The sequence below is a fragment of the Merops nubicus genome, unplaced genomic scaffold (genome assembly GCF_000691845.1).
Source record: "Merops nubicus isolate BGI_N331 unplaced genomic scaffold, ASM69184v1 scaffold9277, whole genome shotgun sequence".
Classification (NCBI taxonomy): Eukaryota; Metazoa; Chordata; class Aves; order Coraciiformes; family Meropidae; genus Merops; species Merops nubicus.
In genome coordinates, this window is record NW_008622297.1 from 72516 (window position 1) to 97447 (window position 24932).

The following is a 24932-nucleotide window of genomic DNA, read 5'->3' on the forward strand; positions in this document are numbered from 1 at the left end:
CTGCAAGGCTAGGGAAGTACATGCTGTGAGTCAAAACTAAGAGTAGCTGGTATATTACTGGGTACTATTTATCTTTCAAGGAAGTTTAGGCTACAGTGCTCTTGTAAAGAGTAAACCCACTGGTCAAGTGTCTTAACCAGTAGTTCCCAGTCCATGACTGGCAGCCAACATTTTTCCTATGAGACACCCTAGCAGCAATTGCGACCAAAGAAAATTCCAAATTTCAAGCTAATGTTGTTTGCAACACACTACTGGGTCAGTACCAAGAAGAGACCTAAACTTTGAGTCATACAGCTCCTGTCCTAATGTCACAAACCAACTTCAGAGAAATTACCTCCTTCTCTGGAACATCAGCTGACAACATTCCTGAATTTACGCAGCCCAGATATCAGGAAAAGTAAAAGGTGAAGGTAGAGTGAATTCTGAAAATACTGTAAAAGTGGGAAGTGACAGAAAATTCCAAGTATCTGACATGCAGAATGGAAAACGTGCATTTTTGTGTTTGTTTTATTGCTCCACTGAACCAATCTATATGTAACAGCGATAATAAACCTTTGTCTTCCAGCAGCAGAAGAGTTAGGAACATGAAACAACTTGTCACATTAGAGAACACCACTGTTTTGCACGGCCTCTGCCTTTGTGTAATGGAGCAGTAGGATCGTACCTTAATGACATCTTCATCTGATGATCTGCACTCCACAGACTCCAGAAGATCAGTCACAGTCCCATCATCTTCCACGGAGACCACTTTGACAGGGACAGCCACTGTTTTCCCAGTGAGAATAGCTGTATTCAGGATCTCTGCTTCCTAAGAAACCAAACAAAGCCCCTTTAGGTAATATAACTTGTTATTAATTCACTAGCAGTACCTAGAATCAGCTTTACTTTAATTTGTAATGGCTATGCCAAGAACTGTTCGAAATGCAGCACACAGGAAAGACAAATTTCCTCCCTTCAATCCTGGAACCAAACTCCCAGATCTTATTCAGGGCTGTTCAGATGTTTGTCAGGCCCTAATTGCTATGTCATGAATGCTCATCAAGTGTCAGAGCAGCCTAGCACCTGAGGAACGACCCTGCACCACATAAACAAGACGTACTTTGCATCCAGCAGTAGTAAATTCTCCATCCTGAGGAGCTCGCTAATGACCTTGCTGATCACATAAAAATAATCTTCTAAGTCTTGCTATTTCACCCAACAAAACTGTTTGCTGAAAGGTTTTATACGAATACTGAAATTCTGACCCTATTGGACAAATATTGTCAACATTTAGATCAAAGACATACTGTATAACCATCAGGGAACAAGTCTGAACTGAGGACAGTCAGAACTCCACTTGGCCCCACATCTCCTGGGCGACCTTTTCCAAGTGCAAGTGGGGGGTGTCTTCTGCAATATGCACAGCTCCTAACTTCCAGCCTGTGGACAGCAGGATAGCAGCTGCTACAAAAGCCACCTGAGAGCACGTTCAACCATCTGGCACGCAGGGCGTGCTCCAGCACAGCCTCCAACTGCACATTGGTTGGATGCTCCAGCTGGCCATGTGTGTGGAATCAACTCTAGTCTTGGAGGCAGGCTTCAGGCTGCTCTTTGGGATGCGACGTTGGCAGATTCAACAATTCACAGCCTGTAAAACGGGCTAGTGGCACTGCCTGTCATGACAGAGGAGATTTGGTTTCCCCTGCTCTGCCTCCCAGGGAATGAGTTTAATAGTGCTGCTGTTGTGGTCCTGTGTAAATGATACATGTGCCACAAGATGGGGGAACCAGGCCCTCCTCAGCTTTTCTAGGACTTATACTGGCCCAGCTGGGTCAGTTGTTGGGTAATGCTGGGCGAGCACTTGCTCACAACAGTTTATTTACCTTCTAATGAAGCTCATGCAAAACCATCCTCCCCCAAAAAGGAAGGATGCTGAGAAGAGCCTGGGTTCTTTAAACAAAACGAGCTCTGCAGTCACCTTTGTCTCTGGTATGTCGTGGTTGTGATGATTACTGCAGAACACATTCCTTCTGGTTGATTTATCACTTCAGATCTCAAAGCGCCGAGTTCCGATTAAATGAAGAGCAGGAGACAAAAGGGTGCTTGGGGTTACCTGGGTGCCACCTCGGGCTGGCACAGCAGCCACTGACTTGTGCCCAGGTACACAGAGAGCACAAACCCCTGTCTGAATCCTCCTGCTCCTAATTGTGATACTGCTCCTTCCTCAAAAGGTCTCTGGGCTGTTCAGAACTGTGCCTGTGAATCACGGGCTCGCTCATAGAACAAGAGGCTCTTGATTTCATCTGGCTCTTGTGAAATAAAGGCTTCCAAAGCCCCACAAGTGCTAACTTCTCATTATCTAAGTAGCTCACACTATGAGCTCTGAGACTGACCTGATTTTACTTGTGGAAGACAACAAAGTGGGAGATTGAAACCAAGTTACCAGAAGATGACGACTCCCCCTGCTGCCTCTTGGCCTAAAGAGAAGAAGCTGAGATTTCTCTCATCTAAAGGATATAGATCAAAAACCATTTCCTATTACTTAAAGAAACAGAGACACTGTATGACAACTCAAAGCAATATTTAAAAGGGAAAAAAAAACAACCTCCTGGTCTTCTGGTAGCTGTTTTGCTAAAAGTTCCCACATCCTCACCACAATCTTTAGGGGAGGGTGAAAAAAGGATTTCACAAAAAGAGCACTTAAGGAAAAAATCCTCTCCCTCCCACAGAACAAAAGCCCCTCAGATACTCTGAAATTATCATTCATACAAAGGTGAGAATACCTGCCTGTACTGTAAGGCCCTTGTCTCTTCAGTGCACATTGTTCTCTGTACAGAATATATTATTCAGGCAACTGAGATCTGAGAAAGATTTGCAATTAAGTTTCCAGGCTCTTTTATTTTTTCACATCTGGGCTTTGCAGCATGTTATTTAGATAATTTTGTCATTCTCCTATAGGCTCCACAGAGCTGCAAACGGGGGCAGACTGACAGAACAAGTGCTACTAAGCTTCCACTACAATTACAGAATTTGGGCATTAGGTCCTGATTTTGCAGACACGTGGGCATCAATTCATTTCACTGGGACTATTTGTACCACATGCCTAGCTACTTGCACCATGCACCAAGCTGGAAAGACCCGTTCCCCCAAGCAGCACTGGCCTTCTTCCTCCAGTAGAAACATTACATTATGACCCTTGCAATTATTTTATAAAGCCAAGGGAAGCTTAATAGTCAAGCCTTTGAAATGGTGTGATTAATGAGGTCTGCCTACCAAAGGCAAATGTAATTTCCCCTGGTAGGAGCTAGTAACTGAGACTGATTCACACAAGCTTCACGAATTTCTTTTGAGTTTCCAAATTTTCCAAGTGCTAGCTTTGGATATTCTGAATACAGACTGTATCCTACCATACCTGTTACCACCTTATGGAAACACATGGAAAATCAGGCTACCTAGAACATCAGCTGCCTCCCTGTCACTACCCTGTCTTCCTCCCCAGTTATCCTCTAAAAGCATATGCACAGCACATCTCATCCACAGGGAATTTCTGCACATCCAGAGTCTCAGTTGGCTTCAAAGGTCAGCAGCGTGGTCTCAGGTCCTGCCCTGGAGCTTTCTGTCTGAGGATATGGTCTGGCAGAACTGTACTTAATGCATTTGTGTGAATAACTGAAGTAAATTTAAGGAGAGTACTTAAATGCAAAGAGAGGAGCATATTCATGCCCAGTTCTAAGGTAAGGAAGCAAATCCTTATGTTCTATCTATTCAAAATCAAAAATCCCAGATTCAAAGCTTTTTAGTTTTTCTCTGTGTACATGTTCTAGATCTCTGTTCAGGAAGAAGGTGTTCCCAGAACCCTGCACAGTATCAGCACAATGCTCAGTATGGGACAGCTTTGCTGGTTCTTAGGAAGAAAAATCTCCAAAACTGTATTTGTGTCCTCTCTCCAGAAGAAATGAGGGAGGTAGGGGGGCAAGCAGTAATGCCTGGAGTTCATACAAATGTCTGTGGTGATTTTCTAACCTTCTATCAACAACTGCTTTCTCAGTCCCAGGAAAACAATTGCACCCACCTAAAGCAAAAGAAGGGCAAAGCAAGCTGGCCATGGGCTGAGCTGTGCTAACAACAGCAACAACAGAGCTGTACATCCTGTTCACAGAGGTTTCAGTAACTCTGCCTGTATGGACTTGGAGGGTGATATTTTTAGGCAGCTGGTTTGCATCTCACCCTTGAACACAGAGGCATAATAACCATCTACACCAATTTCCACAGCAGGGGCAGAGTGAAAGGATTCTTCAGGCATTTGTTTAATGGCTAGAATGAGCTTAATGCTCACCTGGTGAAAGCATATAAAAAATACTTCATTTTGTGCAAACAAACATGATACTTAACTTAGCTATACAGAGATTTATAGTTCAGTGTCTCAGCATGTAAAAGCTATAAATCTAAATAGTTACTAATTTTCAAGTATTAGGTTTTGCTGCTTAAATGATAGAGGAATCTTCTGAAAAAGTATTATGTTCTTTATCCCTAACTAACTACCATAGATTATAGGAGGTATGATGTCAGGGCATTGCAAGATGGGAATAGTTAGGCTTTTGCAAAGTTATAGCCAGATATTCAAATGGCTAAAAGCTGATTCCCTGAACAGCTATTAAAAAGATGCTGAATTTTCTCTTAACTGTTATGTAGCATATGTCAATAATTCACACACACCAAACCTCCCAAATAATAAAATCAAATAATAATCAGAGAAAAAACATTTTTCTCTGTGGAATAGAAGTGGAAAACCAGATTATCTTTATTCTGAAATTACTGTATTAAAAAAAAAAAGTAATATTTTAAAAGAAAATTCTGGACTGAGCATTCTTTGCCTACTGAAGAGATTCATATTAAATAACTGAGCATATTAAGCCCTCCAGCGGAAACATATTCAGAAGATGTACACAGTAAGCATCTATTTAAGTAGAAATACAGGAGTGAATACCTATTATTTTTTTCCATTTTAATTGGTAGCTTCCCTGCAATTTAATTTCCCTTTGGACATGTTTTGCCTTATAATTCCTGGGGTGAAAGAAAGGACTTCAACAATATCATTATAAAACTTAAGAATTTTCTTTTTTGTTACCCTAGTTCTGTTTGTATACCAAATATTTCTTAATGTTTATATTAACAATGACTTTTGAAAGAAATAAATACATGACCAACTCCTGGTTAGCTTTGAGGCCCCACATCAGATTTCTCTGACAAAGAAAAGTTTAGTACTAACAGTCAGCATTCTTTTCCAAAGGCATTTTAACACGATACAATGCATTTTAATGCTGGATTCCTATTAGGTCTCACATGCCTCACAACACTATGAGCAGCAGTGAGCAAGGCACCAGATTGTGTTCAAAAAAGACCTGCAGACCTGTTTCCTCAAAATAACTTGGGCTAGTCGTCAGCTCATACCCTTCAGAAGTACTTGTCCTACTACATTACACAAGGAAAGAGAGTAGTAAAATTCCCCACAACACTATAATACATATTCTATAAGCACCACAGATCTCCAGTTACATTTTTATTAAAGGAGTAGAATGTGTTTTTTGCTGGCTACATGTCTACCTTCTAAAATGAAGCATGATCCTTTTGCTTTTCAATAGGTATTTTGGGTTTACTGTGTACAGACTGCAATAGGGAAGAGAATAAAATGATCACTGAAACCTCCTGCAGCCCAGGGCATGCCACCAAATGAGAATGAATAGCTGCCTGAAAACCCGTCCCATTTAGCACTCATTAATATCCTCTATTTACCTCCTTCTTTTTTCTTTTCTATTAATCAGCCTGTAGAGCATTAATCCAGGGTACCACCTTGAATCTCTTCACTATTTATTTTAACAAGACCTAGGTTTTCCTCCTTTTCAGCTAGAAGCCATCTTATTTATATCAGAGAATCCATGCTTTAGTCATGCATAACTAATTTCAAATCTTATTTAGCATCAAGTCTCAGAATTAAGAAGCTAAGTGACAGCTGTTTAATTAACTCCTTAAGCTGATTAGAAAGCATTACAGAAATCCCCCCAAGGAAGAGTTTATAACTGTCAAGAGAGCCTAAGGCCATGTTAATGCTTCTGTTTAAATTTAGTAAGCTTCTAAACCAATAAAGTCTAAATGCTTGACAACCTCATGGATGTGGTCAAATTCAGCTTTTTCCCCATGTTACCACTGCAAGGGTAGGAAACAAAAACAACAACATAGAAGGGATTTGAAAAGTCAGAAAGAAGCAGCTGAATAATAAAGCAAATGGATGTATCTTTCTAACGGAGCTGCTGTGAGTTCACACCATCTAACACTCGATTATAATGGATTAGTACTCAGCTCAGGAGTAAAGCTGAGCTTGCACCTTAAATGCAGAGTCATCTCCCAGCTTCTGGTTGCAAGTACAAAGGTTTGTTCATTGGTTCTTAGAGCTTAAATCCACCTTTAATGAGAAGATTATGGCAGCTGAAGTACAAGTTTTCGGAGCAGCTGGTGGGGCTAGATATATGGTGGTGCAGAGAAACTGAAAATGCTCCAAAGCAAATTTCTCAATTGTATGTTATTGTCAGCTCAGAGCTTGCAAAGAGCTTGAAATAAATCAAATATTATTCTAATTTCTTTATTTGCCTTGTGGTTTCCAAGCCTCTAGGATGCACTTAAAAAAAAAAAAAAAAATTAAAAAAGTAGCTGCAACTCTTCTGTGTCCAAAGGAATAAAGGAACTGTGGCCAGAAATAAAAAATCATTTATGAGGCCTTTACTCTAAACAGAAGAGTTTCAGGTACAAACTGGAATACTGCAAGTATGAGAAATGATGGTCAACCCTGAATACAAAACCATGAAAAGACTGACCTGAACTTCAGAGTTACCTGTTTGGTTTAATGTGTAGAGGAAATCTGAAGTCACTAGGAATGGGAGAGATGAGGGGGATTATAAAAGCAAATTAACCATTTTTTATTTAAGCACTTGCTACTTAACCAGTCTCCATTTTTCCGTTGAAGCAACTGGAGAGCTGCACAACCAGATGTACTGACGCAGGGTTAAAAAGGAGCAAGAGAAACCCAAACGTGTGTTTCTCTGGCTGTAACTACCTGCTGACTCTTCCACACAGCTGCTGGAAAGGGGAAAATGGATCGTTTTTAACAGCAAAATGTATTTGCAAAACCATTGTTTAGAAAGAAATGGGAGGCAAAATCAAGGTCTGAAGATATTTTTCATTCTTTTTTCCTTTAGTCTGTGATTCCTTGGGAAGTTAGACTGCCACGCAGTGGGGGGACTCACCTCCAGTCACCCTCTCACCCCACTGGGGCAGAATCAGTGCTTATGGAATGAGCATCTTTGGCAAAGGCAGTGGAACAAAGCCACATATCCATATAAAGCACAGCAACTGCACTTTTCCAGTTAAAAATGGAGAACAGTCAATGCTGGGTTTTGCTGTAGGGAAAAATGGGATAATCACAGACTGTCTGCCCCTCCTACTGTCATACTCCAGGCATTCAGGAAAAATACCTAATGAGATTTAATCCGAGAGTTAACTTTTGCAAAGCCTTTTGGCTGTGTTGTATTCTTACTAACGAACTTTTATCTCTCTGTAGATAGAATCTATCACTGCTAAGCCTGAGAGCTCAATACAGGAGAGTGCTATGTGTAGTAAATATGAAGAGAAGGAGCAAAGTAACAAGCAGACGTTGTAAAGGAAAAGTGGGCTCATTAATAAGATGACCAGCAGTGAGAGGTCTGCCTTTACGCAGCCCGTGATGCTCAAGAAGGAGAGAAATGCATCTTAGAAGCCAAATTCTGGTGCTACTGTATCTGCCTTGGGGAAGCGAGGCTGCTGTTCAGGCTGCTGAATTCCCTCGTTTCACATCTGTATGTTGTTACCACTAGGGCTCCCTGGCTTGTGGCCACTGCCTCTCATTGGGGGGTGCAAGTCCACACCTTTAAGTGATGAAAAAGCCAGGAAATCAATCACCTCACTCTGAGGGAAAGAAAAATGCCTTTGCCTGGTGTGTCTCTTTTCCTTACCTTTGTCTGTCTCGCGTATGTAGACGGGAATCATTCAAAACAGGGATTTTTTTTTTTTTTTCTATTTATAGAGCATCCAGTCCATGGCTGAGATCTGAGGTCAAGCTGCTGAGCCAGCTAACAATAGGTGACAGTTTTCTTGAAGGTGAAACACGGCAAGCACACAACAAAAGCAAGAAGAAAGTCAGGGTGATGGGACATTGCCTCTGTCTTTGGTGCTCTGCTGCTGGGATAGAGCCACACAAGGTTTTAATGCTTCTAACAGTGACTTCCCAGAGCAGATGTGTCATTTAAACCTGTATTTTCTGCTAAGGATTTCTGGGAGCAGGCAGCACACAGGCAAACTGTCTGGAGCAGGTAAGGAGCTATTTATCAATGGGACAGTTTACAACATTGCCTGGAAGCTCCCCAAGCTGTGCTGGATCCCTTTTACACTCAGACAGCTGAGGAGTCAAATCCTCCCATGGAAGTTCATTTTTTTTCTAGTTGTAGAGTCAATACAAATTTAATTTGTCTGAAGTCTAAAATGACAAAGTCCCATTAATGCTTTGATGTCTAACATTTAAGAATTGTGTTAGCACACTTTTGGTGAGCCCTCCTTTGGTGTTTTGCAGTGCTAAGTAGCTACCATGATCCTGGGAAGCTGTCGTGTACGTTGTCTGCTTCTCAAAACCAGAGAGCTAGGGGCCCTGTGAATTGTCAGGCTGCGTTTCTTCAGAGAAATTGCTAATTAATTCACAGGCTCCAGACTGTAACTCCACACAGCTCTCTGTGTGTGCTTGATTCTGGACTCCAGACAGATTGCGTTAACTGATAATCAACAAGGTTTGCTCTTAAAAGCAAGCAAACAAACAAACTTGGGGAAGATTTCTTCTCAGCTTTTCCAAAACGGTGCTGCTTGGCCTTCCAGACATCCTAGCAGGAGGGGGAGGCATGGCTGACTGACAGAGGAAGAGCTTTCACAGAAGCAGGGCCAGGACATCTGGCCTGAGGTACACGGACACACCGTGGCTGATGCCACTGAATTGCTGAGACTGGGGATGGACATGTCATGCAAAATTAGCTCAACCCAATCAAAATTTCACACAGGGGGTGAGTATCTCAGCTCCTGGGTCGATGTCCCAGCGTGAAGGCTCTTTTGATTCTCAGGCCTGCAGTTGGGAAGCCTAACGCAGAGGTTTGGTGCCTGCAGGGGTTTTTGGAGCTCTGCGAGGGGTGGACTACGGGATGCGATGTACGAATTTCCAGCAACAAAATGAAAGCTCCAGGATATCACTTCAAAGAAAAGATGCCAAACGAGACCCTAGCCATGCAATTTAGCAGAGTAAATATTTGGTGCGATGTGTAGCAGAGCCAGAACGACTGGGGTCAAACTGACTGAAACAGCTTCGCTTTCATGGAGGGAAGCATTAAAAATCCCCACGCAAGTCACTGCTCCTGGTTAATATGTTGGGTTTTTTTCCCCTTCTCTTTCTTCTGCAGCTTGTTGCTGTCATTCCCATGCTGTATTCCAAGCTGAACACGAATGCCTCCAGCTCTCCACACTGGGCTAACCCCCTCGTGCTCGGTGCTCTGAAAGGAATACTAAGAGACACGGCCGGGGAGCCCTTTCCCTGCCTGCCATACAGCTTCTTGGGGCCTGGCCAACAAGCTGCAGATTAGAGCAACCCCTGGGATGTAGAAATAGCCAGCAGAGAAATTTGACAGGTTCTCTTCTGGCATTCTCTGCTTTCCAGAGGCAGACAGGGATGCAATCAGCAGACTCCCGCCTGTACCTCTGCTCCTCTTCCCCTCCTGCGGCCACTGCTGTCCCCGGGGTGGGTGACAGGGCAGGGACAGGGCTCTGGGCCACCAGCGCTCCCTCCTGCCCCAGCCCTCACCAGCTGCTCTGGCCACGGCTGTATTTCTGCACTGTCACAGTCAGCAAGGGCCAGGCTGGAAGAGCTGGGGCTGGGGAGGGTGGGAGATGGGAGCAGGAAGGAATCTGAGGCAGGGAACAGGGCAGGAGGGGTCACACAGGTTCTCCAGAGAAGGTGAGCTGCTGGCTAAAGAAAACACAGGCAAAGTGCTGTCCAGCTCCACTTCATGAGAGGATACAGGACTTTGCAGGTTTCTGTGTGACACGTAGCAAACGTTGTAATGGATGCTGGGCAGAGCTGATAGCTGGAGCTGTGGTTTTGGCAGAGACCTCTCTGCTCACACACTGATCTCATTCTCCATCATCAATTCCCCCCTCCCACACCATCACCCCCGGGATGAAGCCTGTTTCTGCACTGACTGGAACTCCAGTAACGCATAAATGAGTCCATGATCACAGCAGCTACTGCAGCCCCCTTGGAAAAATATTCCTGAGTACTTATCACAGAGGTATAAGTGATGTGTCTTTATGTTACTGAGGAACAAGCTTTCTGCAAAAGTCTTCTCCAGACTCGGGTCATGTGGGAATAAGGACACTGATATCAGAGTCCTCTGAGAGATGCAAAACAGACAGAACAAAGGAGTTGCAGTGTTTTCTTTTCTGAACAAGTTTAGATTTTTCTGTTGTTTTGCCAAGAAACAAATTCACACCTGAAAACAACTTCAGTATCCTCTTGTAACGTGTGACTGTACATCTGCTGAGGTCTGGCTGCCAGAGCTTTATGCCGAGTTTTGTTCATACTTGGAAGCCCTGCTGTGAAACATTCAATTATTTCCACAAACCACACTACCACCACGAGCCTCCCTTGGTGACTCACGTTTCCTTTGTTTGCTGCACGTTCACGCTGACCTATCTGAAGCCTGACTGATGTGGGCAGAGGCTCAGATGCAGCCTTCCTTATTACAGATATCCACCAAGGGCTCCCCTCCTACTGCTGGCTCTCCAAGCACCAGACAGACAGCATCTACTTAGTCTCTTGGACTTGAGGATCTTCATAACCCTGGCACACAATGCAAATGCCTCATTTTCACCTCAAAGTCCCTGACCTTTTTGCCCCATCCTACCTAGCTGCTCTGTTATCTTCTACAGTTTTCCCAGCTTTTAATGCCTACCATTCAGCTCTTTCACCAGCACATCCATGCTTCTCCCCATGACACCTGCACAGCTAGTTACTTTACAACCCTCTTAAAAATTCAACTCTGCCATAGTGACTAGAGAATGTTGCAAGTCTCCAACAGGCACGTTTGTTCCTCTCCTCCTTTGTCTCACAATTTTGATTTAACTCTGTGAGGTCAAGCAAGACCCATCAAGCAAAACCAGGTACATCAAGGTGTACATACGGTGTTTATAAATACATGGAGAGATTCATTTCCCTCCATGTCTATAAAGTACTGCTCACAGAAGAAAGCCATTTATTTAGCATTGTCTACAGCCACAACAATCCTAACACATTTATCAACTCCTGACTTCATCTTCACATTGTTTAAAAAGTTCTGCTCTCACCCTTGAGGTTTTCCAGAGGTGAAAGCTGAGAAGTGGTAAAGGTAGGAGAGCAAGCCAAGTCTCCATAGAGCCATGGGCAAAGCCAGGAGCAATCCCTGGAGCTCTGCCATCCCATTTCCCCTGCTGCACATGGAAAATTCTGATAGCAACATAAATGATGTACCAAGCATGACGAGAAGACAAAGAGAAAATGATGCAGTGACAATGAGACAAAAGGATATTTGCGAGGACAAAATCTGCTCCAGTGTGGCAATTAAAGTCAGCTCCCATGGCAGAGCCAGAAAGCAAGGACCAAACTAGTTTTTCACATTTCTAAAGAGAAGAAAGAGTTTTGTAAGGAACGAGAAAAATCATGTTCTCACTGTGCAAGGAAGTGACTAAGTTGCCTATTCAAAGTTTCCTTACAGATTGGCCTTGGTAGTTTTCAGAACACATTCATATTTAGGAATGTCAAGCAATAAGCAGCCTGAGCTAAATTGGGACCACCACAGGGGCCCTGGAAACCTGCCTCAAACCCAAAAATTCATTCATGAGCAGACTAACGGCAGAGCAGCGGGGAAGCCTGCAGCCAATGGGCTCTGCTGGGTTAGTAATTAGCTCTTCATTTGAACTTTAAACAGAAACACAAAAATAAACAAAAGGGACATTCAGAAAAAAAACGATGTTCCAGCTCCCATATGGCAAATGGGGCCAAAGTCTGCTCTGAGACATGTGACCATGACCTTCGTGAGGACACCACGATGCCTGGAGCAGAATTTGGGTCACAGTATGTCCTTAGAAAAACATCCATGGCAGTGACTGGATAAGGACACTAGTCCCTGCCTGTAGTGGCTACAGAGGTTGAACCCTCATGCCACTGTGGGTAAACTCATCCATTCCCTGTGTCACACTGTGTTGAGAAAGGCATTAACACTGTCTTTCTAGGAACAGAAGGTGGCATTTTATCCACAGGTACCTTTGGTTCTAACACACCATCTCAACAGCTGAAGAGCCCCAAAATTTATCTCGTGCTTTTGGTCTTGGTAAAGAAATTTTGATAATTTTTTTTTTTTTTTCATATGACACAGGAAACAAAATTTTATTTACCCAAAGTTCCCTTATTACAATTTCCACTCCCATAAAGGTATTTTTGTGCCTGGATTTCAGTGGCACTACTTATTTAGAACTTTTTCTCTGTGATTAGCTTGTGACAACTTCTGCCAGATCCTTTGCAGATATAAATGGGTGCAACTTTGCTGATCTTGCAGATATGCCAAGAAACTGACCCATACATTTATTTCCCCTGCCATGCATAAAGGCTGTAGTACAGGGCAGTATAAAAATCTGATTCAAGACAGAATATTTTTAGGTCTGATAAAGTAGGCAGAGAAGGAAAGCAGTGAGCCCGCAAGCTCTGCTTTGATCATTTAGCCTTTGCAGATTTCTGACAAATTGTTTTTTCTACATGAATCTGAACAGATACAGATTTACATGAGTAGTTAAAAAGTAATACCAATTGGGAAATAAAATCCCTACCAGCACCACAGAAAAGCAATAAACTTAAGAAGCAGTTAGACAGACAGAAGAATGATCTGAAATGCTTTACAATAGAAAAAAATTAATAACAGAGAAAAGTAAAGCTGTTTGTGGCAGGCTGAAAGCAGGGAATCCAAAAAGCCATTAGAAAAAAGACATGAAGAGTCTTGTAATAATATCCAGGGGAACATGCATGCTGCAGATTCAATGCCTTTAAGACTATATTGTATGTTCAGCAACAATTGTTTAACGTCTAATCCTTCTGGAATGATTGGTAGAGAACTTATGTTAGCATCAGTCCAATGTCCTCAAGGAGATAAATCTGGACTTGACATCAAATTACATATTTTGTACCCAGGACATTTGAAGTATTTTTCTAATCCAATGTATACAGAGATCTCTATCCAGTAATTCTTCTGATGTCAGTACAAGAATAACAAAAAGCTTCCTTTTCTTCCTTCAGCTTCTCCTCATTTTGAATATGAGAAAAAAAAAATCATATGAATAAAGCACTATGTTAAGAACTGGTCATTCTATAAGGATTATGAAGCTGTAAACCTGAACAGATCTAGGCTGCAACAGTCGGTGATAATAAATGCTGTTATTTGTAGCATTAGGTAACTACATAGGAGGCTCTTTCCAAGGTCAGACATCTAGGAAGGACTGGGACACATATTGTACCTGATGATGACTTCATCAGCAGAATTCTCATTGATTTTAATGATGACTAACTAGTCATCCAGGTTACTGTAATATGGTAGTCCACAACCTTAACCAAATGCAACAAAAGTATCTCAAGGTCTTAGCCTTTTTTTTTTTTTTTTCGGTAAATTTTGAAAATTAAAAAAGATATGCTTGAGAAATGAGTTTTCTCCAGGTAACTTTTTCAGAGGTTAACTTTGCACTTAGGGAGAAAGGGAAAGGTATGGAACCTTTTATCGTTTATAAAGTGCTTGATCTGATAAATAACTGCCTCCAGATGCCAACGTTGAGCCTGGTGGGACTATTTGTCACCTTGTTGCCAGCTATGGAGGCTGCCTCTAGACATTTGCTCCTGCAGGAGCCAGGTTGATAAGTGCTTGCAGCAGGCTTGGTACTGGTTTGTGACAAGCTTAATTTCTTGGGTTAAAAAAGAAGAAAATCTCTAGATGACAGCAATAAAAGCTTGGTTCTTCTTCAAGGTGCTGCCAGACACATGTGACTGAAATAATCTGACTTTTGCTTTTATCTGTTTAGGTTTTCCTGCTTGTCCATAATTTACTACAGGGTAGGGGTCCTGCAGCCAAAAGCTGCACAAAGCTCCTGACCTACCTTGAGAAAATGACAGTTTTGCTCAACAAAAGCCTATTTTCAAGAATCAGAGCTAGAGTGATGGCTTGCACTGACTTCAGTGAGATCTGGCTTCAGCTGAGTTAGTAAATTATCAGTGGTTAGATGGTAGCCATTATCTGCCCATCATCAATCAATGCTTTTTTTATGCCTTTCTGCTTTCTCCATCAGGAATTTCTTCCAATGACCCCAGGATTTTAACACCCTCTTCATAAAAACCAAACAATCCTTTTTGCTTTCCCTCCCTTTAATTCCCTGTTCTTTTAATTATTTACCATTCATGTCTCGGACAACGGAGCCCAAAAGGGCTAAAAAGGTGATACAAAAAGACAGAGAGACCATGGGATAGACCCATGAGAGATCAGTAGTCTGATGAAAGGGAACCAAAACCAAAGATTCATAGCCTTACATCAAAAAAGGAGACTGAAACAGGTGATGCTTTGCCACATAATGTAGCTGAATCATTAAATTCATTGCCACAGAAAACAAGAATGTTTGCATGGCCTGACTTCCATTGCAATCTAAAGAGCAATTAAATAGATTAATGGAAGAACTCGATCACACTTCCAGATCACAAACATACTGAGTTTTCCCTCACCCTTGAAAGCAACTTACTTTGCTCTTACATCATTTTCATGGCATCTGCTATCAGCCACTGTTGGACATGGGGAAATGGATCAGAAGAATCTTTGGCCTCAGCCAGTATTATTCTCTAGACAGAAGCAGTACTCTATTTACTGTAATTGTAGTTTAAAAGCAGTATTAAAACCTCTTGCCATTGAATTGTTCATCTATTGTCCTGTTTTCAGGGACTCATTCTGCAGCTAGACTTGAAGAATTGTATTGGCTAATGGAATGGATTTTGGCATTAGTGGAAAATATAAGCCCTCAATATCAAATATTAAATTATTCCTGATTAATTCTTTTATGGGCTTGGGCTTGCAACTGATTTAATACTCCTGGATAATTACTTCTATTATAACTGTGTGTTTGATTTTTAATTAACCGTACAAAGTTTCTCATTCAAATCTAGTATTACCTTTGTTAACACTGTCAACTCTCTGTTTAGAGATTCTCTGCACATCAAACTCTGGTGCTCTTCCACAACTGTGTGAACAGATTCCATACAGGGCTTATTTATTCTACACAATCATCTAATAAAATTTTGTCTTTGGTACCCTGAACACTGCTGCCTGCCAAGTAACCCCATTCTCTTACTACTACTGCTCCCACATCACCTCATCTAACTCCCATGACTCCCCTGATATTAATTTGGTTGGTCATTTCAGTAATTAGTCTCCTGATTTTCAGTTACTTCACTGAAACTACTGATATGGTTTGAGTGAGGACATGCACAGAGCTTAATTTTTTACTGGGGGCAAGAACTTCATCGCTCTTCCTGACTAATGGAAATGTGGAATCGCTGTCTCTACAAGATTTTATTATTATGCTGAGATAATGAGTGATACTGATGCAATGACATGTGGACGATGACTTTATTTTTGTTCTCTCTGGGCCAGAGAGAAGCTTCTCCTGCAAGAGGCTTTATGATAAAAATACCAATAACCTATCACCTCTGCCTCTTTGGGAGCAGATGAGTTTTTGACCAGGCTGTGTCCTGGCCGTAGTGGCATCACACATTTTCTGCAAGACCACTGGAGAAGCCAAAGCAGAACATTTTCAAACTTGTGTGCCATTACTCATCTAAATCTTTGTTTACAGATTTAATTAAGTGACTTTACTCCATTAAAATTCAATACAAGTGAGCTCTCTGGGAATTGCTTGTTGAGCATTTTCGATGATCAAACTCCTTATAAGTTGGAGTACTGATATGAATTTAGGTGTCATACTTGAACCATTCACATCAGAATTTGATCCTCGCTTTGAAAATGGCAGTTTTTCTACTTTAACTTCCTTGTAATTAGATTCACATTTGCCTATGGAGAGTGGATATTGACAGTACTCACAAACTCCCTTGAAACCATTGCTTGGATAAAGGGTGAGACATAATATGTAACATGCAAAGTGGCAGCATCACCTTCCAAGCTATCAGATTGTGACAAATGGAATTTTGCATTTTTAAAACCCAGGCCCTTTTTACATTTTAGAGATCCCTTGAAGTCTCCTTTACTTTGTGCAATTTCTGCCTGCTGCCAGTCAGCCTGACTGTAGCACCCCTGCCAGCCACCAGTCACTTCTAGAATAGCTTGCAGGGTGACCCAGAGCTCTCCTTTTATCTTGGAGGTCAGTCACAACAGACCAGTAACAAGGATCTGCAGTGAGTCTGCATTGATCATCTGCTATTTCACAACTTGTTTCACTACTCCAGCACAACCAGAGTGGCTTCACATGAGAGGCACATGTCACTCTCCACCACAGATGGGCCTGATACCACCCAAGACAGCTGCTCTGACAGAGGCGCCCATCTCTCCCAGCTAGAAGCTAAACAGTGCCTGCAAAATCCCAAAACCTGTCTTTCAAAGGTTTTCTATTTTTAGCATGTACCTGTTTTGACTCCAAAAGGTAGAAGTTTTTCTATTAATTAGTATATGGCTTAGTACAAAAGGTGGATGAAGCTACTTATAATAAAATCAGACTTTTTTTTCAGTACCTAACATTTTTACAAAGGTTAGTCTTAGAGTATTGGGCACTCTCCTGTTTGATCTGCTAGCTAAATGCCAACTGTACAGAGCAAAAGCACCCAACTGGCACCTCATCTTTTGCATTCATTATATTCAGTTCTACTTCATTTGAAAGTTTTCCCACACTAATTGTTAGGCCTTTCAGAGGACTGAGATTATACTGCAGGGTTTTTTTTGCCTGAGTTACATTAAATGGTATAGATTTTGATTTTAGAGAGGATGAATATTTTTGCAATCAATGTAATGTGCTGAGTTTTTCCTGTCTGTTTTATTATGGCATCAGCTCTCTTACAGATGAGGTTCAGAACAAATTTAAGGAATAGGGCAGCATTAACAAGCATGTAACCAAAGGAAGGAGAGGTGACCTAGACACTGACTCCTACTTCAGCTACATATGTCCTCAAAGGCCTGAAGAACATGTACAAAGTCTAAGTTTCTCAATGCCTTGTGTTTAGCAAAAGGATCGTAACACTCTGGCCTTGGAGGGTATTAGGTAACTCTAATGCAATTCACTAACTACTGTGAGGAGACACATCTAGAAATATAAATACACATGAAGAACTAAGTATATGATGCTAGTGAGATTCACTTCTCACAAATGCAAAAGAATTTCTCAGAATGCATAAAGACCCGGCAGGATTTCTAGAGATTCTGAAGCTCTCAATGATTTTTCCATTAGGATTTCCAAGGGAGTTCAACTGAGAATCTAAAGCTTTGCAGAAAAACATTCAAAAAAAGAGAAAACATAATAATTATCTATTACTGCTCTACTTGCACTGGATGGCACCTCCATGAACTAAGAGAAGGATCATCAGGTCTCAAGCTGTGCCCTGATCTTGCCCAGTCACTGAGCTGTCTCTGCACCTACCTGCATCCCAGAGAAAAGGATGCTACAACTTATTTCCTGGTTGACAAAAAACAAGAAAATGGTGCCTAACAAAATTACTTTGTGCTTGAGAAAATATGGCAATAACCATCAGCTGCTGCATTTAACCAGCTTTTTGAAATTAAATTATTTGTATTCAAATATGTGCAAAACCAATGATCATTTTTGGGTTTGATAAGCTCAGCCTGTTCTTTGGGGAAATTAATTTGATGCTCCAGCTGTAAATATTATTTCAAAATGCTTACTGTAAAGCAACGTTTCCCTCCTGCTCTCCTTAGCACCAGAGCAATTTTCAAAGCATTCCCATTGATTACACAAACTAAACAGACAGACCACTTCATCAGGAGGACCAGAAATCGCAATCAGGGAAGTAATACCTAAAATACAACTTCATCTATATTCACATTATCACCTGGTCTTTTCCAGGCCCTGTGTAGGTGGTGTGCAGAGACTGTAAGTAGCAACAAAGATATTTATGATTGCTAAAGACTACAAGCAGACATGAAGCAGCTTTAGACAGAAGGTGGTTTGCTAAGCTACCTGCCCAGACCAAGGCGAAAGCAAGGATCAGTGTCAGAAGCTCATTTACAATGAACTAATACAGTCTATTGCTAATTAAGTCAGAACTTTGTGTTACAGCTAGGTGTAACATCCTCTCAGAGAGGGCTGTTCAAAGAGTAAGGACGTTCCTAGTGGAGATGGACATCTCTCCAAGCTGGCCAGAACGAATGCCAGAGCTCAGCTTTGCAAGTGAAATGAATCCCACACAGTATATCCATATTTGCAGTGTGCAAAACTGACAGTTGTACTTAGAGCAGTGTCATGCCAGAGGTTGGATGGGGCATGTCACTGATGACTCCAGCCCCAGCACGCTGACAAGAACATTTCATCATGTCCATGGTAGTTCAAAGGGTGGGGGCATTAAAACCTCATGGCTTTTGAGTTGGACAAGAAGCCACGAATCTGATATCCCTGCTGGGGAAGGGACAAGCATGAACCAAGGACAGAAGGCAGTGAAGAGGCAGAGCTGCAGCCTGGGAGCACTTTCTGCTGCAGAAGCTAGCAGGATCAGAGCTTTATGCTACAACACTGTGAAACAGGAACACAACACACCTTCCCCAAGGAACATACATGCTGGCTGCCACAGCCCCCCCCTTCCCCTGCTATTCAGCCCCTGTGCTGACCATTTGGTCCTGCTCAGCCATCAGAGAGCTAAGGGCATTTTATTGAGGTAGTTTTCTGCTGACTTGGCTGAGCTTTGGATCTCATGAGTGCTGAGTGATGGTATGGTATGGAGACTCCTGACCAAGATGGACAAGGAGGCACTGAGCAGTTAAATCAGCTTAAGCTGTCTCAGAAGAGCAGCTTGCAGAGAAATAGGAAGAGACACCTTATCACTGATATGTCCTCTGATGTCCTCACCATCAGCTCAGCTCATATCCACCTTCAAACTAGGTCCATGATTGCTCAGCCCTTCCCTTTGCTAGACAAGGGGCTGAAGAAGACTGAAATAGGACCCTGGCATGCAAGTGGGGCTAGGCCATCTCCTTTCCATCTTTGGTCTTCAAAAGAGAAGACAGAGACTGGAATTTGAGTTTCTGCCTTTCCCATATATCACAGGAGGACTTCATTTGCTTCTAAGCTGGTCTCCGATGTCCAGAGTTATCAATATCTTCATTCATCTCCCTTCATTTTCCTTCAATTCCTTCTGTAATTGCTTGAGGATATTGAGTGCTGCCAACACTGAGGTCGTTATTAACCCTAGGCAAAATGTGCATTGGAAGACCACAAATTTTAATTCTTGCCTTGTTACCATAGTTACACCTAAGTGGTGACACCTGAACTCTGCCTGCAAGCTCTAAGCAGATGATGGCTGAAGAATTAAAGAATCTCAGAAAACTAAATGACAGCATTTGAAGAAGCAAAGTGCAAGCAGACTCATGGCAAAAACCTAAAAATTTAAGGTCACACTATTAATTTCTATAAACAACTTGTCAACACCCTGCCTATACCTATAATCTAATTCCATTAGATTCTGAACTGGCAGAGTAGGATTTTCAGAGCTACTCATTTGGGGGAGGATAGCAATAAAAAACAGTTTTCCTGTTGCACCTGAAAATTTATTAATTCTGTAAGAAACACAAGGCTAATTCAAAAACTAATTTCCCCAGTGATAACACATGCTAAGTGTGTTTTTCTTCATGTGTACAGTCTTCTACCTCTACTAAGGTAAGAGATCTAACACTCCAGATTAATGAGTAGAGCTTGCTTTACAAATCCACAGGCCATAAGTCCTATCCCCAGAAGTCATGCAAAGTTATTAATCCTTTTGATTTTCATTAAAACAGCACTAAACCCCAAGGGATGTGTTTTAGTGACAAAACACATAATGTTGGTGTTGTGAATTTTCACAGCTGGTGGAGTAGGGTGCTGAGGTTGACAAAGATTTTTTTCCCCTCTATGTTACATGTTTGAATTAAATGAGTGTTAACTAAAGCATGCCAGAAACCAGGCTTTAGATTAAGCTGAGCACAAGCACTGCCACTCAGTCTCCACTCTCCTTTTAGGCGTGATGTAGTTTCATTCTCTATTGTCATAGAATGACATGAAGTCATATACACTAGTTAAAATTTATTCCTAGCATGGAAAAGATGACCAGCCTCTGAAAGTAAGGCTCAAGAAGTCACTATTCAGAAGATGGACACTGCTGGCTTACCTGTGTTTGAAGGACAGGATCACACACAATCCCCTCCCCCCTTTTATTTTTGCTTAAAGCAAAACAAAGAATGAATCAGGGAAGTAAGTATCCTTTCACATCATTTTCCCCCTACTTTTGATGTTCCAAATTTCTTTGTCTCCTGTCTTTTCCCCCCACAAACCAACCTGTCTCCTAGGTTTCTGAGGTGCATCTCAGTCTCTCACTTCAGGATTTTAACATTCAAAAAGTTGCATAGGAGGAATTTACTCAAGTGCCAGATAAATTAGTCTGGTAGCCATGTGACCCTAGTAATTTCAAAGTTCTCCTTGTACACTGGAAGAAGCCAGATCTGCATCCTAGAAAGCTCCTATTCTGCACAGACTCACTTTCCACCAGAGAGCAGGTCTTTTACAACGTGTCTTACTGGGCAAACATTGATGCAACAAATCTGAGAAGCCGACCTGTCAATCTAGACCCAGGGTGTTATTTTTTTTGGCTAGCTTTCAAGGACATTTACTATAAATCTGTAAAAAGAGAGCTACTTACAGGCCTGGGATTTATAGAAAGTGCTGCCTATTTGTGCTCTGTCTTTTGTCAATAGCATTAAGATTTGCAGTTTGTGCTGAATTATCCAATGACCTAAATCCTAGCAAGCTATCAAAATCTGTTTCCTAGATAAAGTCATGCTAGAGTTTGATACATTTATCAGTGCCAGGCACACAGCAGTGCTTACAAGATTGGCTATTTCTCAAGTCGTCTTCAACAGCAGACAAAAGGGAGGTACAAATGAATTACAACCTATTCACTCCAATGGGTTAAAATAATTATCAGCCACTGGAAGCACAATAATACAATTCCTGCCTCCTGATTTCACATGAAATCCTGAGTATAATGAGGCACTGTTTATTTACCTAACATAAAGCATCCAAGTTTTATGCTGACAACTCCAGAATGATTTATTGTTCTTCCATTATGCTAAATACTTGGGATAGATCATGCCTTATTATACAAAATATAATCCATTGCCATTCAGCTGAATAAGACTTGATTTGGAAGAGGCAGGGAGTATGTTAATTGTCAATATAACTTGATGGCTACATATTCCTTCAGCATCAGGGCTCAAATATTTGACATGGGAAACTTCTCTGTCTTCACTTCTCTCCAACATCAGAAGAAACTTGCTGAAGCCCCAGGAAGCCCAGTGGGAGTTGGAAGCAGAACATGATTTTTTAAAATGTATACAGCTCCTTTCTCATCCCAAGCGTCCTGCAGACTGTAGTCCTGATCTCACAGGACATTTTCAGGTAAAACCCCTACCAGTCATGTCCTGCCAGCTAGGCTGCCTTGCAAGAACAGGGACCAAAATATTGTGAATACAACAAACGGATTAACTGGTCTTAGACTTTTTTTCATGCTCTCCAATTACAGTGTATTCTGGAATAAACTTTGCTTTCAGTTATTTCCTAAACTGGCAGAGGAATAGGTGTGAGGGTCACTATAATAACCAACAAAATTGCTACCAAACCATAGATCTCCTACACTAAAACTACAGCTGCATTCTCTGACGCCAGCACAAACAGACTCACCTCATGTGCAGGTCAGGCTCAGAAGGCAGCATCTACTACACATTCACCAGCAGACTGCACAGCTGGCTGGAGGAGTTGGCTCACCTTCTAATGATGGCAAGAAAGGATAAAGTTTCCTGAACCTCCAGTGCTCAATCTCTTCAAATTCAACAGGAGCTTGAACCCTGTCTCAGTCTACTTTCCACCAGCACGTCAGCCTTCTTAATGCCTAGTGCAGTTTCTTTCTGATATCCAACTGCTCTTCTATAGTCTGCCCTCAAAATTCAACAGCAAAGACACCTCAGTGAGTGACAAATTATGGCTCTGGATAGTGAGCAAGGCATCAACTTTAAAGCTCAGTTTGGAGCTATGGAAGCTAAGGAACAGAAACACCTCCAGCATGCATGAGAAAGGGGAAACCAAAATGAGAAAGACACATCCCTGTAGTTATATTAAGAGGCTCCTCATACATTTTTCTCCTCTGGCCAAATGCAATCTGTATTATAAAAGGCTGCCACCATCTGAGGCCCTGGGAATGTCCACCTGGTAGCAATGCAGGCACTGCTGAGCAGACAGAGCACTATTAAAGCCTTCAACAGAGCCTATTAAAGCAAAGCCATCAAAACTCCATCCAGACTTCCTCAGAGACATCAGACTGAAGGTTACTGGATACTCTGGATTTTATGGGTAGAACCTAAGGCTTCCAGAGAGGTCAAAGAACAAAACTTCAAGTCATAAAAATATCCATCTCTCATTCACCTCAGGGAAGGACTGGGCACCCAGGCAGAGGAAATAGAGAGGAAGAGATTGTGTTGAAAAAAATCTACACTGAGAATTTAAGTGTTTAAGTGCCTGTGAGAGATTCCAAACAGCATTTGGAGCTTTCTAAACTCTAAAGTCTGCCTTAAGCTAGGTTTATGTTGCATAAACATTTGCTTTCAAATTCATTATTATTATGAAAGATACAACATGAACATAATAAACGATTGTGGTATTAAAGCACGTTTTACAGCATCTTCTTGAGTGCTTCTTCCTTTAATGCTCTGCTTACATGACATGGAGGGATTTGCTCTGAAACTGCATTAGGATGGATAGAATTCAAGAGTACAGCCCAGAACATTTTTTCCTCTTATCTCTGAACAATTCCTAATAGACAAAATATTGTGAAGCATACAACTTCAGTTCTGAAACAGAGAGGTGTCAGCGTTGGCTTGCCACTGGGTGGAAAGGAGGTTTGAGTGGAAGGCAGTCTGCACCAAAGCTCCTGCCTCTACTTTTAGTCCCATGGCCTTTGGCTTATGCTTGAAATAGTGCACTCACAGAGCCAAAGTAGAAACACAGGTTAAGAAGTGGTCAGAAAGGTACTGAAGAGAAGAGGATGTCTGTACAGTGCAAAAGAAATTAATCAACTGGAGCTTGGCTGGAACAATCCTTTGGATCCAAGATTTCATCACCCCTCTGCTTTGTACATTGAGAGCAGCAGGAGCTGGGGCTGGCTGAATTCCCTGCTACAGGGTGTGTGATCCCTTGGATGTGGCTGCTGTAAGCTGCTGAAGCTATAAATTGTCATTTTAGCTGTGATCCTTGTAGCAGCTTATTTAGCACAGAGCCAAGACAGGGCTCATTCTGCACCGTTTGTTTAGCAGTCTTATAAACCATAATTAGTTAAATTTCTGAGTGTTCCTGGGATGGAATAAACATTATTATTGCCCTTGTCAGTACTGGTCATATTTTTCCCTTGAATCACAAGAAAGCCTGTATTAAGGAGATCATAGTTAGAGGGAAGAAACCTTCCACCTCATGTGAATGTAGACTTCAAACTGTATTCAGATGGATATGTCATGGCTCTGGCTCCCAGGCAGTGCAGGAATCATGAACTATGCTTTGCATTCAAGCTGCAGGTTAAATGAGATGTCTAAAACCATTGTGACCTGTATGCTTAGTGAAAAAAAAGAAAGGAAAAAGAAACTGAGGGTGAGATTTTCAGACACTTTATTGGTGCCTTGGTGATCCATGTCTAGGCAGCAATGCATCCCACTGCAAAGGAGGATGAGCAGAACAGTCCTGAAGCTGACATAGAACTACTCTGAGACACTCTGTCCACATCACGGAGAGTTTTCCAACTCAAACTCAAAGGGTTGTTTCAGAACAATTCAGCTTCCTGAAAGCACCAAGCAGAATTTTGGTGTCCAAATTTCTATTGATTCTTACTGTTATTTTCTTTTTTTTTTTTTCCTTTTAAAAGGAAAATCAAATATAATTTTCTAGGAATACAATTATGAAATTATGTAGCATAATAACACACAGTATCAGATAACAGAAAGACTGAGTAGTCCACACACATTTTGTAACAAATGTGCTTTGTCTCCTAGTTAGTATACCTTGTTCCAGACTCCCTGTTCCTCCCTGCTCCTCCCCATAGTTAATCTACCTCTGATTGCTGTAATAGTCCCCGCAGACAGTCAAATTGTTTTGGTTAACTTGCAGCTTGTACATTATTTTTTCATTTGTGACTGTTTCAATTAGCAATGTCATCTATTTCAGAAAGTGTTTTCCTTTTAAATAATTAGGGCTTACCCAAGAGGTTAGCACAAAAAAGTATTTGAAATGCTAATCCAGCATCTCAGTCAAAACTGTTCAATCAAATTTAAATCCTGTTGTTTCTTAAATGTATTGTGAAATACAGTAATGTCCACGGCATACTGATAACCTCTGTGCAACACAAAGAAAGAGGCCAATGTATTACACGTGATGGTTATTAAACGGAAATGCTGACAGACCCTTAAATTTTCTGAGACCGGGCACACTGATTTAATGAGAGCAATAATGGGCAGGTGGGCTGAGCATTCCTGCTG

The 24932-nt window shown here is 41.6% G+C and overlaps 1 protein-coding gene across 1 annotated transcript in view; it reads right to left on the reverse strand.

Annotated features, from left to right (window-relative positions):
- Window positions 1-24932, reverse strand: part of LOC103777191 (transmembrane protein 132D-like) — a gene marked incomplete at its 5' end in the record, with an annotated part of 247145 nt that overhangs the window by 38589 nt on the left and 183624 nt on the right. Inside the window, 1 exon segment of the mRNA XM_008944733.1 lies at window positions 665-808. Coding sequence (XP_008942981.1) covers window positions 665-808 — 144 coding nt within the window.